Source organism: Pelodiscus sinensis, chromosome 5 (genome assembly GCF_052426305.1).
Source record: "Pelodiscus sinensis isolate ZL-2025 chromosome 5, ASM5242630v1, whole genome shotgun sequence".
NCBI classification, from domain to species: domain Eukaryota; kingdom Metazoa; phylum Chordata; order Testudines; family Trionychidae; genus Pelodiscus; species Pelodiscus sinensis.
The window spans coordinates 124,664,353-124,679,978 of record NC_143056.1 but is presented as its reverse complement, the minus strand read 5'-3'; the positions used below and the strand labels follow the sequence as shown (position 1 = coordinate 124,679,978).

At 58.9% G+C, this 15,626-nt stretch overlaps 1 protein-coding gene across 1 annotated transcript in view; it reads left to right on the top strand.

Moving 5' to 3' along the window:
* Positions 1-4,883: 4,883 nt before the first annotated feature.
* PKP3 (plakophilin 3) overlaps positions 4,884-15,626 on the top strand; it is a 44,180-nt gene continuing 33,437 nt past the window's right edge. The window contains exon 1 of the mRNA XM_006131652.5: positions 4,884-5,042. Within this exon, the coding sequence (XP_006131714.4) occupies positions 5,004-5,042 (39 nt within the window). The 5' untranslated portion in view covers positions 4,884-5,003. The remainder of the gene's footprint in view (positions 5,043-15,626) is intronic.

Genomic DNA, 15,626 nt, shown 5'->3' with positions numbered 1-15,626 from the left:
AAAACTGCAGATGATGAAACAAAACAAAGTTTTTGAAAAAAGGAAAATTCCAAGAAAACTGGAATAATTTTGTAAACATATATTTTAAAGGCCATTGTATCTGTACTTTTAAATTGCTATTGAAAAAATTACAACAGCTCTATTTTAAGGGAGGTTGCTACCAAGGAGTTAATTAAGCACAGGCTAGACACCCAACTATTAGGGACCAGATGGCTTCCTCATAGAACCACAGTCACAAGAACCAAGGGAACTGGGCGGGACAGTGACTTCCTTGATCTAACAAAGGCTAATGATGGGATGTCACTGGGGACCCAGCCCTCTCCTGTCCCTGGGGAATAAATGGTGCCAGGAAGGCCTGTAATGATCCCATGAGAAAGCAGTCAGTGTCACAAAGATGACAGGGCAGGAAATGTCAGGAGAGAAGGTGTAATTGGCCAGAGAGGGGGAAGCCCCTTTTGCCTCTTTCCAAGTCCACTCAGAAGTCAGTGGCTTGGACAGTTGAGTTGGAAGGGGAGCATTAGTGCTGCTACCTAGGAGCCCCTGAGGAGAAAGAGGGAAAGAGAAAGGTCTGGTGCGTGGACCTTGCAATGATGAGAGTGGATACCGGCGGGTCTTTGAGCGTCTCCCACAGGCGGGTGAGTATCATTATCCCTATGACAAGCCAACTGGGCACTTCATGAGCAGTACTGACTCCAAGGAGGCTGCTCTGCTTTGCAGCAGCTGAGGAGCTGGTACCCACGTAAGTCTCCAGAGGGGGTTAGGTTGGGGGGAAAAGAGGTTTCCGGCTCAGCCTCGCTCGGACATCCCAAGCGCAGCATCTGGAGGGGCTGCGAAGCCTGCAGCTCAGGTTGGCTCCTTGCTTTCCGGCTCGTCAGCAGGGAGAAGTCTGCCCGGCATTCGCAAGAGACGTGGGGGTTTGCACGGAAGATTCCAGAATCATTCACCCGCCGGCGGCTTATGAAACCCTCCTGCCATTGACTCACTGTTGGGCCTTTGCCAGCCCGTTGCAGCCCCGAGCGACAGGCTAAGTGCAGGGCGCACAGAGACAGCGCTACCTCGCTGTGGCTTTCCTCGCATTCGACTGTAGCAGGAGGGAGGGTGCCAGACTGGCAGCCCGATTTCACTCTAGGCCAGGTTCAGGCCGGGGCAGCGTGGGAAGGAGTCCAGGCTTGTTCTGACAGGAGGGGTGTGTTCTAGGAGGAGGCTCAGAACGCCAGCCCCTGGACGGCGATCACCTCACACAAGCTAGCGAAGACCCGGCCGGCAGCAAACTCATTCTTCGTGCCCCGGCTGAGCTGGCCTCGAACCACAGGCCCGGTGGCGACAGGCCCTGCAGCCCAGCATTCCCCTGTGAATCTGGAGCCCTGGCCATAAGCTTGGCCTTCCTCCGCAGGGCGCCTTGGCCTTTGGCCCCCTGGCTTAGCAAGGAGGGGCAGTGCGAGGGGAGGGAGCCAGGGCATCAGCCACAGACTGTTGGTTCCGGTCGCCATTTCGGACTCAGAACCTACTTGCCAGGTGCCTGGGAATCGGGCTCTGGAGCAAAAACCCAGTTGCTGTTGGTAGCAAGCGTTGACAGGCCGGTGGCCCCTGCCTGTTGTGCTGGGTGTGCACACGTACAGGGGGCTACCAGCCCATCCCCGGGGGTGATGGAGGCCTGGGGAACGGGCAAGGTGAAAACCAAACCCAAGAGAGGGATTTTGGTGAATTCCTGCCACTGCCAAACACCCCCGAGTCCCAAAGGTGTTTGTGCTGTGGAGTTGGCTACACTGGCCCGGCTTGGCCTCGGTTTCAGGTTTGGCAGTCGTGGGTGGTGGGCTAAACTCTTACGGCTGTGTGCCCGCACCAGTTCAGCAGCAAGCCCAGCCCGAGCCTGGAGACCTTCGGTTCAAGCTGTCAGGGGCCTGGCTGGAGCCACGGCTCTCGGAGAAGCTGCTGAGCACAGCAAGGCCCAGTCTGCACCCGTAGGGACGGCAGCTGTCCCACTTCTGGCACCTGCTCTCGGCATGAAGAACCATTTCCAGGATAGGCCAAGCCCTGGCTGCACTCCTGCCCATGAGCGCCGGGGGAGCTCCCTTGAGCTCTGTCCTGCCCCTTCCTCTGCCCCACCCCTTCCTCTGCACAGGCCATCTCTGCCCTGGCAGGCAAGTGGGGCAATCTCCCAGGCTGCATGCATCTAAACTATTGCCTCCCGAACGCCACTCAGGGGGCCCCTGTTGCGGGGGGCGTTGGCTTATCCTTTGGGTCTCTGCCACCAGAGACGGGCCGTTCAGAGTGACTAATGTGAGCGTCACTTCCAAGCCGGCCCTTTGGGCGGCGCGCCACAGGTTGGGCTTCTTTCAAAGGTGGCTTCTCTTGAGTTGTACAACACACCCTGGTCCAGCCCCTCCACCCTGGGGACGCCATCACTGACATTCCCTCGCAGCCGGGCGTCATGTTCTCTTGCCCAGAAAGCGGGTGCCGCGGCACATTCATCTGATCTTAGGGCCATCACCAGGATTCTCTTGCAATGGGCAGCCCATCCACAGGCAGACTGGGAAAGCCTTCAGCCTCCCAGGCCCTGGGCGATTCCTGACATCTCCTCCTCCCGCCGCAGCATAGCAGGGTGCAGCACGCACCTGCCATCCATGCAGCGTTCCAGCATCATCACTTCTGCTGAGAGGCGCCACCCTGTTGTAGGCTGGGCCATCACTGAAGCCTCTAAGCACTTTCCAGAGAACAGCTGTCCTCTTGGTCACCAGCAGGAGCAGGGAACATGGGCAGCTCGGGTGACACCCGGCAGATTGTCTCTACATAGCCAGACCTGTGGGGGAGCGTCCGGCCCGTCTGCCTGGCCACTTCCCAGCTCACTTCCCCCTCCATTCCCAGGTGCCAGCCACCGGCCCCCTCTCTCTGTGTGAGCACGAGGCGGGAGAAATGCTCCTGGGTTTATTGCCCTGTCGTATTGGGCACCCCAAGCACTTGGGTGCAGCAGGGGCTGCTCTCAAGACATGCTCCTCCGTCTCTTGCACAGTGGGCTTGGCGAAGGCTGGGTTGCCCCAGAAGACCAGGCCTGAGCAGTTCAGAGGGCTGGCTGCCCATGGCTCCGACTGGCTTGGCGTGTGGAAACCCCAGCTTTCCGTGAAGGGGTCTGCACATGGCTCCCAGTGAATCCCGGGCCTGCAAACAGGCTCCTCTGACTACTGGAAGCCTGAGTGCTTAGGGGACCGTCGCATACGAGGTTCTTCCAACCCCAGCACAGGCCCCTTCCCGTTGCAGCTGCCTTCCCAGGTTGCGCACGAGCTGGTCTTTGTGTGGGCTGCAGGACAGCTGGAGCCGTGTGCACCATGGAAAGCACGTGGGGCTCGGTCTCCCAGCTGTGAAAGGGGCACCGGGCCTGCTCCTAGAGCCAGGGAGTGCTGTGGGGGCGCCGGGCTCGGGCCCTCACTGGGCAGCTTTACGTCCTCCCTGTCTCTCAGCTGATGTGGCTTTTCAGTTAAGGCTGCTGCTTGCTAGATTCTCCAGCCACAGGCCCATGACAGATACAAGCTGGCTTCTGGGCATCAACGCCACCCCCGAGGATCCCGCAGGGACCGACGAACTTATCTACACGCCTCCTTCTGCAAAGCCCAGCTATCCCACTGACTTCATCCCTACCACTGGCTGGAGAAAGGTAGCACCTCCCTGCCTCCCCGGTTCTCTGCCCCAGGCTTGGAGCAAAGCTCTTGGGAGGTTCATGGACACTCAGTTCTCTCCCCCGGTAGCTCTGACGCTCTTGGGTCTGAACCTCTAAGGTGGGGAAACTCTCTGAGAGGAGCTTTCTAGTGCGTCCGGCTGGGAACCCCCCTCGCATCTTCCATCCAGGCCTCTCGTCGCACGCCCAGGGGATGCTCTATGGCTGGCCAGCTGCCCTGGGGGGATTCCCAGCTGGACGCACTGGAAAGTTCCCCTCAGAGAGTTTCCCCGCCTCCAAGGTTCAGACCCAAGAGCGCCGGAGCCTTTTCGGGCTACCGAGGCCTTCGCGCCCTGTCTCCCTCTTCCTGCCTCCCTGCCTGGGCTGTGTGAAGTTTGAGCTCCTCCTGCCCTTCTAAGCTCTCTGTGCCCCCGCCCTGCCCGTGTCTGAGCCCTCCATGGTCCCTGGGCTCCACCCAAGCCTCCCTCCTGGCAGCCATCCCCCTTGCCCATCCCCGACATCGCGGCTCTGCCCTCACCGCCCCGTCCAGTCAGAAAGGCCACCCAAGCAACTCAGGCTGGGCCCCGGGTGTCTACCCACGCAAAGCCCACCCTGTGCGCCTCTGTTTCTTACCCTGCCGGCCTGCGCCCCAGGCTGCTGGCCCTCCCAGCTTGTTTGGCCCAGCTGCCCATTTACACAGAACCTACACAGGTGCCCTGTCAGCCTGCTGTATTAATAATGGGCCTAAGCTGCCCAAGAGGGAAGTGAGGGAGAGAAAGGGGGAAGGAGGCCTGGGAATGGGACCGAGATGCGTAGGCCAGGAGGGCCAATGGAGCTGAGTGTGAGAGGGGACTGATGGCCGGGGCTTGCCTCTTGTAAAGCGCCCAGGGCCATCGCCTGAAGCAATGTCCCAGCCTCCTCACAGATTCCTCTGTGGATGCCCAGCCCACGTGCCCGCACGTGTGAGTGTATCCAGGGCGGGCTGGGATGGCAGCTCCATGCAGGCCTTGCTCTCCTCCTGCGAAGCTCTGAGAGAGGCCTGCCGCCTCCCCAGCCCGTGCCAAGGTGCTCACCGCGCAGCCAGCGCCCCTCGCAGCTGCGTAAGCCAGGCTCCACCAAACCCCGGAGCGCACAAACTTGTCAGTGAGGCGATGATGCATTTTCCACCACACGCACGCAACAAAGGCACCGCAACCGGTTGGATCAGCTCAGTGGGTGTCGCCCACTCCCAGCCCAGTGTGCCAGTCGGCAGCCACAGCGACGGCACAGTTAGTTCGGTTGGCCCATCCGGCGGCGGAGGGGGAGATCTGCCTGGGACCACGGGGGGCGCTGGGCTCCGTCCGTCATCAGGAGAATGCTGCAGGGCACCCTGGGCTCCAGGCCGCTGGGCACCGTACGTCTCCACCTTTTTTCTTTCTCTCTCTCTTGGCTCCCCCACTTCCTAAGGCTGCAGGATTTTCCAGCTGCAAGTCACTTGGATGCTGGGCTGCTGTGAGCCCCGTCTCCAAGGGAGTCTGCTCCTGTGCTTTGTGCTGGCTCCTGCGCTTCCCCCGGGGTGAGGTGGCAGGCCGGGGGGCGAGGGAGTCGGGGGTGCCGCAGCCGGGGCAGGGACTTGAGGAGTGGGACTTGTGGTGGCTGTGTGCTGGCCTTGAGGCGCTCGGGCCAGGCAGCGGATGCTTGGACCTGGCAGAAGAAAGGGTCAGAGCCCCACAGTGCTCCTGCTGTGGGTTTGCGAATGGCACAGAAGTGCTGGGGTTGGGGGAGAGGTGATAGCAGCTGACTCCCTAGGGCAAGGGCTAGTTGCACCTCCTGGGCTAGCGCCCAGGGATGCTTGTGGGGCTTTGACAGAGCAGGTCACAAGGGAGACAAGGCCCTGAGCACCCAGTAACTTCCCAGCTCTGTGAAGGGCCAGTTGCTCCCCCCTCCGAGCATTGACTGTGCTGAGCCACCCCAGTGACTCTATCAGCCCTACTTGGGTGGGGGCTGCGTAGCAAGGGCGGGGCCCGAGGTGGCTACCCCAGCTTGTGGGGCTGAGGGGACAGACCTCTCCGCTGGGAGCCACACGAGCTGGTTCCTGCACCTCAGCTGGGTGCCCCTGGGCCTGTCACGTCACTGCTCCCTGCCTCCGTTTCCACACTAGGCCTAGCGGTGCCGAGGCCAGAGCTCTGCTAGCTGTGCGGCCGCCACTGGGGGAAGAGGCAGGGCGGCGGGCAGAGACTGTGAAGCAGTCTGGGGGCTTCCCTGGAAGGAGCTGCAGGAGCCCTTTTGGCGCCTGGCTGCTTGTAGCTAGTGGCAGGTGCAGGTGACGCCTCCCCTCTGCACCCAACACTGCTGAGGAAAGGCGAAGCTGCAATGGTCCCTGGCTGGAGTTCAAGCCGTGGGGCAGAAGTGGGGAGCACCAAGGGTGCAGCAGGTGGAGAAGGGAGGGAGAGGGAGTGTGGGCAAGTGAGCAAGCAGAAGGGGGTCTAATGCGGGAGTCACTCTAGGCAGAGATGTGGCCAGACTGTTCTCCTGGCTCAGCACCGCTCAGTGGGGACAGTGGCCGGGCAGGCGGGGGCGGAGGGAGTGTGGGTTGGCTTTCAGTGCATCCCGGAGCTGTGCTCTGCCCCATGGTGGTGGTGGTGGGGGGGGGGGGTCATTCAGCTGTCCCTGACTAGACACTCTACCCACTCCCCAGCAGTTGCAGGCTCCTCCTCAGTGCAAAATGCCCTGCCTGGCAGCCCCACTGCACAAACAGAGTCGGGCCCTCAGCCTCATGGAGGTCATAAGAATGGGTACGCGGGGTCAAAGCCATGGTCCGGCTAGCCCTGTCCTGTCTCCCGGTGCCAGGTGCTTCCAAGGGAGCAAACAGAACTGAGCAATTATCAAGTGCTCCATCCCCTGCCGTCCAGTCCCAGCCGCCAGCAGTCAGAGATTTAGGGGCACCTGGAGCAAAGTGTGGCATCCGTGACCATGCTGCTTAATCGTCAGTATAGACCTATCCTCCGTGAACATATCTCATTCTTTTGGAACCCCGTTCTACTTTTGGCTGTCACAACACCCATGGCAATCAGTTCTACGGGTCGTCTGTGCGTAGGATGAAGAAATACTCCCTTGACTTTGTTGTAAACCTGCTGCCTTTGAACTCATTGGGTGACCCCTGGTTCTTGTCTTATGTGAAGGGATAAATAATGCGTCTTTGTTCGCTTTCTCCACACCGGTCATGACTTTATAGACCTCTCACATATCCGTCCTTAGCCATCTCTTTTCTAAGCTAAACAGTCCCAGTCTCCTTAATCTCTCCTCATATGGAAGCTGTTCCAGACCCCTAATCATTATTTTTGTCCTTCTCTGTGTTGCTTCCAAGATCTTTTTGGAGGTGGGGTGACCTGAAACACACGCAGTGTTCAAGGTGTGAGTGTACCATGGATTGATATGGTGGCTTTTTCATACTTTTGTCTTACCATTCCCTTCCCTAACGGCTCCTAACATTTGGGTCGGTTTTTTTTTCACTGCTGCGGCACATTGAGCAGACGTTTTCAGAGAACTATTCACGACGACTCCTGGATCATTCTTGAGTGACAACAGTGACTTTAGACCCCACCATTTTCTATGTGTCGTGGGGATTATGGTTTCTGATGTGCATCGCTCTGCACTGATTAAGATTGAAAGTGATCTGCCATTTTCTTGCCCAGTCATGTGAATCTCCTTTGTAACTCTTCCTAGTCAGCTTTGGAATGAACTATCTCAGTAACTTTGTGTCTGCAAATTTTGCCACCTCACTGTTCACCCCTTTTTCAGATCACGTATGAATATGTCAAACAGCTCTGGCCCCAGGACAGATCCTTGGGGGACTCTGATATTTATCTCTCTCTACTATGAAAACGGACCATTTATTCCTAATCTTTCTTTCCTGTCTTTTAACCAGTTACTGATCCATGAAAGGACCTTCCCTCTTATTCCATGACTGAATTTGCTTAAGCACCTTTGGTGAGGGACCTTGACAAAGACTTTCTGAAAGTCCAAGTACACTAGAAACACTGGATCTTCCTTGTCCACATGTTTGTTGACACTCTCAAAGCATCCTAATAGATCGGCGAGGCGTGCCTCCCTTTCTAAAAGCCGTGTAGACTCTTCCTCAACAAATGTGTTCATCTCTGTGTCTGACAATTCTGTTCTTTACTCTAGTTTACAACCATTTGCTTGGTACTGAAGTTAGCTTTACCAACTTGCAATTGCAAGGATCCCCTCAGAACTTAAAAAATAAATGGTGCTACATTAGCAACCCTCCAGCCATCTAGAGCAGAAGCTGATTTAAGCATTAGGTCACTTACCACAGTAAGTAGTTCTGCAATTCCACAACTGAGTTCCTTCAGAACTCTTAGGTGAATGCCACATGGTTCTGGTGTCCTGATACTGTTTAATTTCTCAGTTTGTTCCAAAATCTGTTTTATTGTCATCTCAGTCTAGGACAGTTCCTCAGTTCAGTCTCCTCAGTTCAGTCTGCCCAACATCTGCAGTGAAGATGGATGCAAATAATTCATTTTGTTCCTCCTTAACGGCCTTATCACCTTGACTGTCCAGTGCCCCAACTGCCAATTTGGCAGCCTTCCTGCTTCTCATGTCCTTAAACTTGTCTTGCTCTTAGTATTTGTGTCTTTAGCTAGTTGCATTTCAAATTTGTTCTCAACCTGCCTTGTTATACCTTTACAGCTGCATTTTTCTGACATCTATTTTCCTCACTGCAATTTGACTTCCAATTTTCAAGGGTGCCTTTTTTAATCTAAGGACCTCTTTTACTCAGCTGTTTGATTCTGGTGCCATTTGGGGGAGAGGGCAGGTAATACACTTTGTTGCAGCCTCTTTTACGGTTTTTCAATGGTTTCTGTGCAGCTAGTCAGCATTTCACCCTGGTGATTGTTCCTTTAATGTCTGTGTAACTAGCCTCCTCATTTGTAGTACCGCCTCTTTTTGAAGTTAAATGCTATTTTGGGGGTGCAGCCCCAGCTTTGGATCTGGCCCGTGGTCAGGTACCCGGGATGGGAGCCGATCTCCTCCAGGCCTGTGGCCTCTTCTGGGGTCCTCACCTCAGCACCAAGATCCCTACATTCTCCAAGGAGAAATTCTTCTCCAAGCATCAAGGATTCCAAGTATAAGGAGAGGCTGGGGTGAGTGCAGTAGCCTTTGATATATGGGAACTGGAGGTTAAATGAACAGAGGCTGGATGGAATCAAACACGTCCGCCCTGAGCCCAGGGCTTCAGGAGCTGGGTATGCAGCAGAGCAAGGCACAAGTGTCATGAGGGTTAGCTGAGGATGAGGGGAGTCAGGATAGCAATACCAGAGGTGCAGCAGGCAGAGCTGAGATGGGCTGACAGTGCTGTGGGCAGCAGTGGAATAGCAGGGGCTGCAGGCAGGGCTGAGATGGGCTGGCAGTGCTGGGGGCAGCAGTGGGATAGCAGGGGCGGCAGGCAGGTCTGAGATGGGCTGGCAGCGGTGGGGGCAGAAGTGGGATAGCAGGGGCGGCAGGCAGGTCTGAGATGGGCTGGCAGCGCTGGGGGCAGAAGTGGGATAGCAGGGGCGGCAGGCAGGTCTGAGATGGGCTGGCAGCGGTGGGGGTAGAAGTGGGATAGCAGGGGCGGCAGGCAGGTCTGAGATGGGCTGGCAGCGCTGGGGGCAGAAGTGGAATAGCAGGGGCAGCAGGCAGAGCTGAGATGGGCTGACAGTGCTGTGGGCAGCAGTGGAATAGCAGGGGCTGCAGGCAGGGCTGAGATGGGCTGGCAGTGCTGGGGGCAGCAGTGGGATAGCAGGGGCGGCAGGCAGGTCTGAGATGGGCTGGCAGCGGTGGGGGCAGAAGTGGGATAGCAGGGGCGGCAGGCAGGTCTGAGATGGGCTGGCAGCGGTGGGGACAGAAGTGGGATAGCAGGGGCGGCAGGCAGGTCTGAGATGGGCTGGCAGCGGTGGGGGCAGAAGTGGGATAGCAGGGGCGGCAGGCAGGTCTGAGATGGGCTGGCAGCGCTGGGGGCAGAAGTGGGATAGCAGGGGCTGCAGGCAGGTCTGAGATGGGCTGGCAGCGCTGGGGGCAGCAGTGGGATAGCAGGGGCGGCAGGCAGGTCTGAGATGGGCTGGCAGCGGTGGGGACAGAAGTGGGATAGCAGGGGCGGCAGGCAGGTCTGAGATGGGCTGGCAGCGGTGGGGACAGAAGTGGGATAGCAGGGGCGGCAGGCAGGTCTGAGATGGGCTGGCAGCGGTGGGGGCAGAAGTGGGATAGCAGGGGCGGCAGGCAGGTCTGAGATGGGCTGGCAGCGCTGGGGGCAGAAGTGGGATAGCAGGGGCTGCAGGCAGGTCTGAGATGGGCTGGCAGCGCTGGGGGCAGCAGTGGGATAGCAGGGGCGGCAGGCAGGTCTGAGATGGGCTGGCAGCGGTGGGGGCAGAAGTGGGATAGCAGGGGCGGCAGGCAGGGCTGAGGGGCTTGGCAGCACTTTCTTGTGGAAGTTTGCTTGGCACCTGTCCCATGACGCACTCTCATTTTCCCTGCGCTGCTTTCCCTGGTGCCGACCGTCCATCCCTTTTATGAGCTCTATCAATTCTCTGCAAATTGAAATGTACAATAAAGGGGACCGGTGTCGGGCAGGGACACTCGCGCGCTCTCCCCGGGCATGCCCGCTGCGTGCTCCATTTCCCCGGCCTGGGGGTGAGCTGTCCCCTGGAGGGCTGGCGAGAGGAGCTCCCTGGCTAACCACAGGGGCCCCCTGCTGAGAACATGGGCGCTGCAGGTGAGCCTGGCTCCGTCACAGGGTATGCACTCAGGCTGTGCACTCAGTCGTGGGGAGCTGTGCTCTAGCGAGGCAGCTGCAGCAGAGTGGCCTGTTTCGGGGCCGCCCTGGGCCTGGCGCCCTGCTGCCCATGCCGTGCTGAGTAGGGAGGAGCCTCATAGGAACTAGTTTCCCCTGGGGAGGAACCTGGGCTTGCTGGGGAGCTGCTGGGCGTCTCTCTGCAGCGCAGGGCCAGTGCAGGCTTGTGCTGGGCGGGCTGCTCCGCTCCATGGCCCTGCCCTGTCCCCAGGGGGAGCCCGGGATCCACGCACCAGCCCAGGCTCTGGGGGCCTGAGAGGATCTTGCAGGCTGTGGGAGCAGCTTGCCTGGCCTGCTCCCCGCAGAGCCAGCCAGCCCCTCCTTAGCAGTGGGGAGACACAAGGGCCAGGGGAGCCACGGCAGGTCTCACCCTGACCCTGGAGTTTGGCCAATGAGCCAAGGGGCAACTTGGAGGCTGATGTGAGTAATTCCCAGCAACGAGCCCCGACAACACCTTGGGATTTGGCTCCTTCCCAAGCACCTGGTGGAGGTGGATCCAGGCAGGGAAGCTGGGGGCTGTTCAGATCCAGGGCCCCATTAGCACCCAGGTCTCCAGACACCCACACCCTGCCATGCCCCTTGCAGATGCTTGTACCAATCCCCAGTGCCCAGCTTGAGAGACCCCCTCCTGCTGCTCTGGCTTCCTGAGTCCTTTGTCCCGTCGGGTCCCAGCTCAGGGACAAGTACCCACCCCCGGGCCAGGACACCCATCCCCTGAGAGCAGCCCCAGGAACCGGAACGTCAGTGGCAGGAGGAAACGTGCCACCGAGGTCAGTGGCTGGCACTGCTAACAAGGGCCAAGTGGAAGACCAGTGAGGACGACAGTGCAAGGTCTGCAGGCAGCCGGGGGAGAAGCGGGGGCTGTACAGTCCTGCTCTGTGCTTCCCTTCCCCCGCTGCCCCTGCTCCGCTCCCTTGCAGCCAGGACTGGCTGCCCTGGGTCCCCGCTGTACAACCAAGCTAAATTCTAGGGAGGAGCCAAGTGGGAGGGGCTGGGGTGACGCACCTTGGCCCTAGCGCAGATTTTTGCAGCGTGATGGCATATTCCTCCCTGGGATCTGGATGGTGGAAGGGGTTGATGCAGGTACTATCCATCCCCTTCCCCCTCCTCAGGGCTGCACTCAGGACTCCCTTTGGGCAGCCATCTGCGCTGGGCCAGTTCTTGCCCTGGGGTAGTGTGTCCAGCAGGCCAAGAGCAGATGGACTTTCCTGAAGAGTCATGGGGAGTGGCACCAGTCAGGAGTCACACCAAACATGAGATTACCCTTAACTCTGCCCACCCCGCAGCCTCTGCTCCCCACCCCAGCACTCCAGTGTCCCCCGATGCCTGGGAAATGGGCCAGTGGCCTAGGTGATTCCTAACCCTGGTGCGGTTAGTTTGAGTTATTAACATTTGTTTAAAAGTCACACATGTGTACAGGGGTGCTCTGCGCTTCCCTCGCACCCGCCTGGCCAGGCACTGGGGCTCTCAGGGCTTCCAAATGCCCAGCCATGGAGTCGCCAACATGGACGTCCTCGGCTGTCTTCTGGGGTCTGTGACACCTGGGACCCGGGGTTCCCAGGCTCCGGTCCACTTGCCTTACATCTAGAAAACTACTGGCCCTGGAGCATGGAAGCCTTCGGTTTCTCCTTGGGCAGTTCCCATGGCAGGGCTGCCCCAGGACTGATTGAAAAGCACGTGCCTTTTGTCGATTGCAGCCAGAGTGGGTGCGAACAAAGGTAGTTTTGGGAGCCCTGAGCGCACCAGATTGCAAAATACAAAGACTTCGGAATTTCTCCTTCAGACTGTTGAAATGGCCTGTGGACTGGAAATCCTGAGTGTCGGCCAGTCCGAGCCAGCACGTCCCTTAGTGAGCGAATGGCTGGAGGGACGTGCTGTGGGGCCTTTTTAGCGCCGCAGTTTGCAGGACAAGTGGATTCTCGGGAGGGGTTTCGTGCCAGGGCATTTGGTGCGTTCCCTAGAGGCGTGCAGGGAACAAGCAGGAACAGAGGTGTGAAGAGGAGGGGCTGAGACACTGAGTGGCCTGCAGGTGGTGGGACTGAGCGCAGAGGATCTTAATGGGACTGTGGCTGTACGTAGCGTCTTGCGTCTCAGGATCGCAAAGCAGCTCGCAGGGGTGAGTTGGTGTCATGGGAGGTTGCTGAAGTCCCAGCTGGGGAAGGCAGCCGAAGCCCCGCCCCAAGCCCCACCCCTTCCCCCAAGACCATGGCCTTCAACAACCTCCCACTCACCAGCCAAGTCCTGTCCAACCCCAGCTGAGAGCCAAGGGCTGCCACGAGGCGCATCCCCAGCCTTCCCCCGCGTGACGCGTCCCCAGCCTTCCCCCGCGCGGCACGTCCCCAGCCTTCCCCCGCGCAACGCGTCCCCAGCCTTCCCCCGCGCGACGCGTCCCCAGCCTTCCCCCGCGCGACGCGTCCCCAGCCTTCCCCCGCGCGGCTCGTCCCCAGCCTTCCCCCGCGTGATGCGTCCCCAGCCTTCCCCCGCGCGGCTCGTCCCCAGCCTTCCCCCGCGTGATGCGTCCCCAGCCTTCCCCCACACGACGGATCCCCCGCGCGATGCGTCCCCAGCCTTCCCCCGCACGGCTCGTCCCCAGCCTTCCCCCGCGCGACGCGTCCCCAGCCTTCCCCCGCGCGACGCGTCCCCAGCCTTCCCCCGCGCGACGCGTCCCCAGCCTTCCCCCGCGCGACGCGTCCCCAGCCTTCCCCCGCGCGGCTCGTCCCCAGCCTTCCCCCGCGCGACGCGTCCCCAGCCTTCCCCCGCGCGACGCGTCCCCAGCCTTCCCCCGCGCGGCTCGTCCCCAGCCTTCCCCCGCGCGACGCGTCCCCAGCCTTCCCCCGCGCGACGCGTCCCCAGCCTTCCCCCGCGCGACGCGTCCCCAGCGCGACGCGTCCCCAGCCTTCCCCCGCGCAGCTCATCCCCAGCCTTCCCCCGCGCGACGCGTCCCCAGCCTTCCCCCGCGCGACGCGTCCCCAGCCTTCCCCCGCGTGACGCGTCCCCAGCCTTCCCCCACACGACGGATCCCCCGCGCGATGCGTCTCCAGCCTTCCCCCGCGCGGCTCGTCCCCAGCCTTCCCCCGCGCGACGCGTCCCCAGCCTTCCCCCGCGCGACGCGTCCCCAGCCTTCCCCCGCGTGATGCGTCCCCAGCCTTCCCCCGCGCAGCTCGTCCCCAGCCTTCCCCCGCGCGACGCGTCCCCAGCCTTCCCCCGCGCGACGCGTCCCCAGCCTTCCCCCGCGCGGCGCGTCCCCAGCCTTGCCCCGCACGACGCGTCCCCAGCCTTGCCCCGCACGACGCGTCCCCACCCTTCCTCCCGCGCAACGGATCCCCAGCGCGACACGTCCCCAGCCTTCCCCCATGTAGCACGTCCCCAGCCTTCCCCCGTGTGACGTGTCCCCAGCCTTCTCCCATGCGGCGCATCCCCAGCCTTCCCCCATGTGACGGATCCCCAGCCTTTCCCCACACGGCATGGCACCAGCTTTCCCCAGCTGTCTTCTTGGGCAGCTGGTCAGCTGGGCAGTTTTGGGAAGGCAGTGCCTTCCCTTGCCTCCATTACCCGCTGTCCCTGGTTGGTGTCGTTAGCCGAGCAGCACAGAGAGGTTATGATCTTGGTTCACGTATGTGTGTGCAGGCTGGAGGTGCACTCAGGTTTAAAACAACTCACCCAAAGTTTGTCACGGTGAGTCAGTGGCTGCCTAAGGAACAAAGCCCTGGTGTCCTGGCTTTCCGTGCCACGTGCTAGCCATCAGACCCCACTGCAGCAGAGGTGGAGTGGGAGCAGGGGTCTAGCAGCAGGCTGGGAGTTACTGTTTCAAGACAAAGGATGACAGGGTTCCTTGTAAACTCCTGTCACTAGTCACTGGCTTCAATTCCTGATGAAAAAGGGCTTGTGTCTGACACTTCTCTCTTCCCTTGAGCTCAGCTTTGCCTCCTACCACCATGGAGGTTCAACGAGCACTCGCTCTTTCCCCTGTCCTGTCCCTTGTGCCCTCCTCTGTGCTCTGTGTATTTTTGTTTTCTTCCTAGGAGCCGGCATGAGTTGCGCTTCCTCCTGCCCCAAAATAGGGTGGAGTCAAAGGGGCTCCCATAGCCCCCTTATCTCCTATACTTATTCTGTGGTTGGACACAATCTGGCCAGAAGGGCTTTGTCTGTCCAGCTTGCACTTGCTCTGCACGCAGAGCGCTGAGAGACAGTTGCATCAAATCTCCCGCCTAGTGAAAGAACCAGGGTGGGTCAGAGGATTGTTACAAGGGCACTAAGGTTTGTCGTCTTTTGGAGGCTGACCCAGGCCAACAGCTCAGTTCCAAACTCTCCTGAACTGTGTAGTGGTGGGGAATTCAAAAGCTGGTTCTGGAATTGGTAAACGGTACCTGATATACAAGGCTGAGTCTTCCTGAAGCTGAGTTCTTGAGATGTTCAGAATCCAAGTATAATTTTTATATGGTGGGAGCATCTCTCCAGTCTGATGGGTTTGGGCCCAGCAGTAGGTTCACGTCAAAGCCCAGAGCACATCTTTAATACCTGAAACACCATCTCTATATAAACGCATGGTACATCCACATCTTGTATATTGTGAGCAGATGTTGTCGTCTCATCTCAAAAAAGATATATTGGCATTGGAAAAGGTTCAGAAAAGGGCAACAAAAATGATTAGGGGTTTGGAACAGGTGCCATATGAAGAGAGATTTAAAAGACTGGGAAATTTTCAGCTTAGAAAAGAGGAAACTAAGGGGGGATATGACAGACATTTATAAAATCATGACAGGTATGGAGAAAGTGAATAAGGAAAAGTCATTTACTTGTTCTCATAACATAAGAACTAGGGGTCACCAAATGAAATTAATAGGTAGCAGGTATAAAACAAACAAAAGGAAGTTTTTCTTCACACAGCGCACAGTCAACCTGTGGAACTCCTTGCCAGAGGATGTTGTGAAGGCTAGGACTTTAACAGGGTTCAAAAAAGATCTAGACAAATTCATGGAGGTTAGGTCCATCAATGGCTATTAGCCAGGATGGGTAGGAATGGTGTCCCTAGCCTCTGTTTGTCAGGGGCTGGAAATGGATGACAAGTTCTGCTCACTTCCTCTAGGGCACCTGGCATTGGCCACTGTCGGCAGACAGGATACTGGGCTAGATGGACCTTTGGTC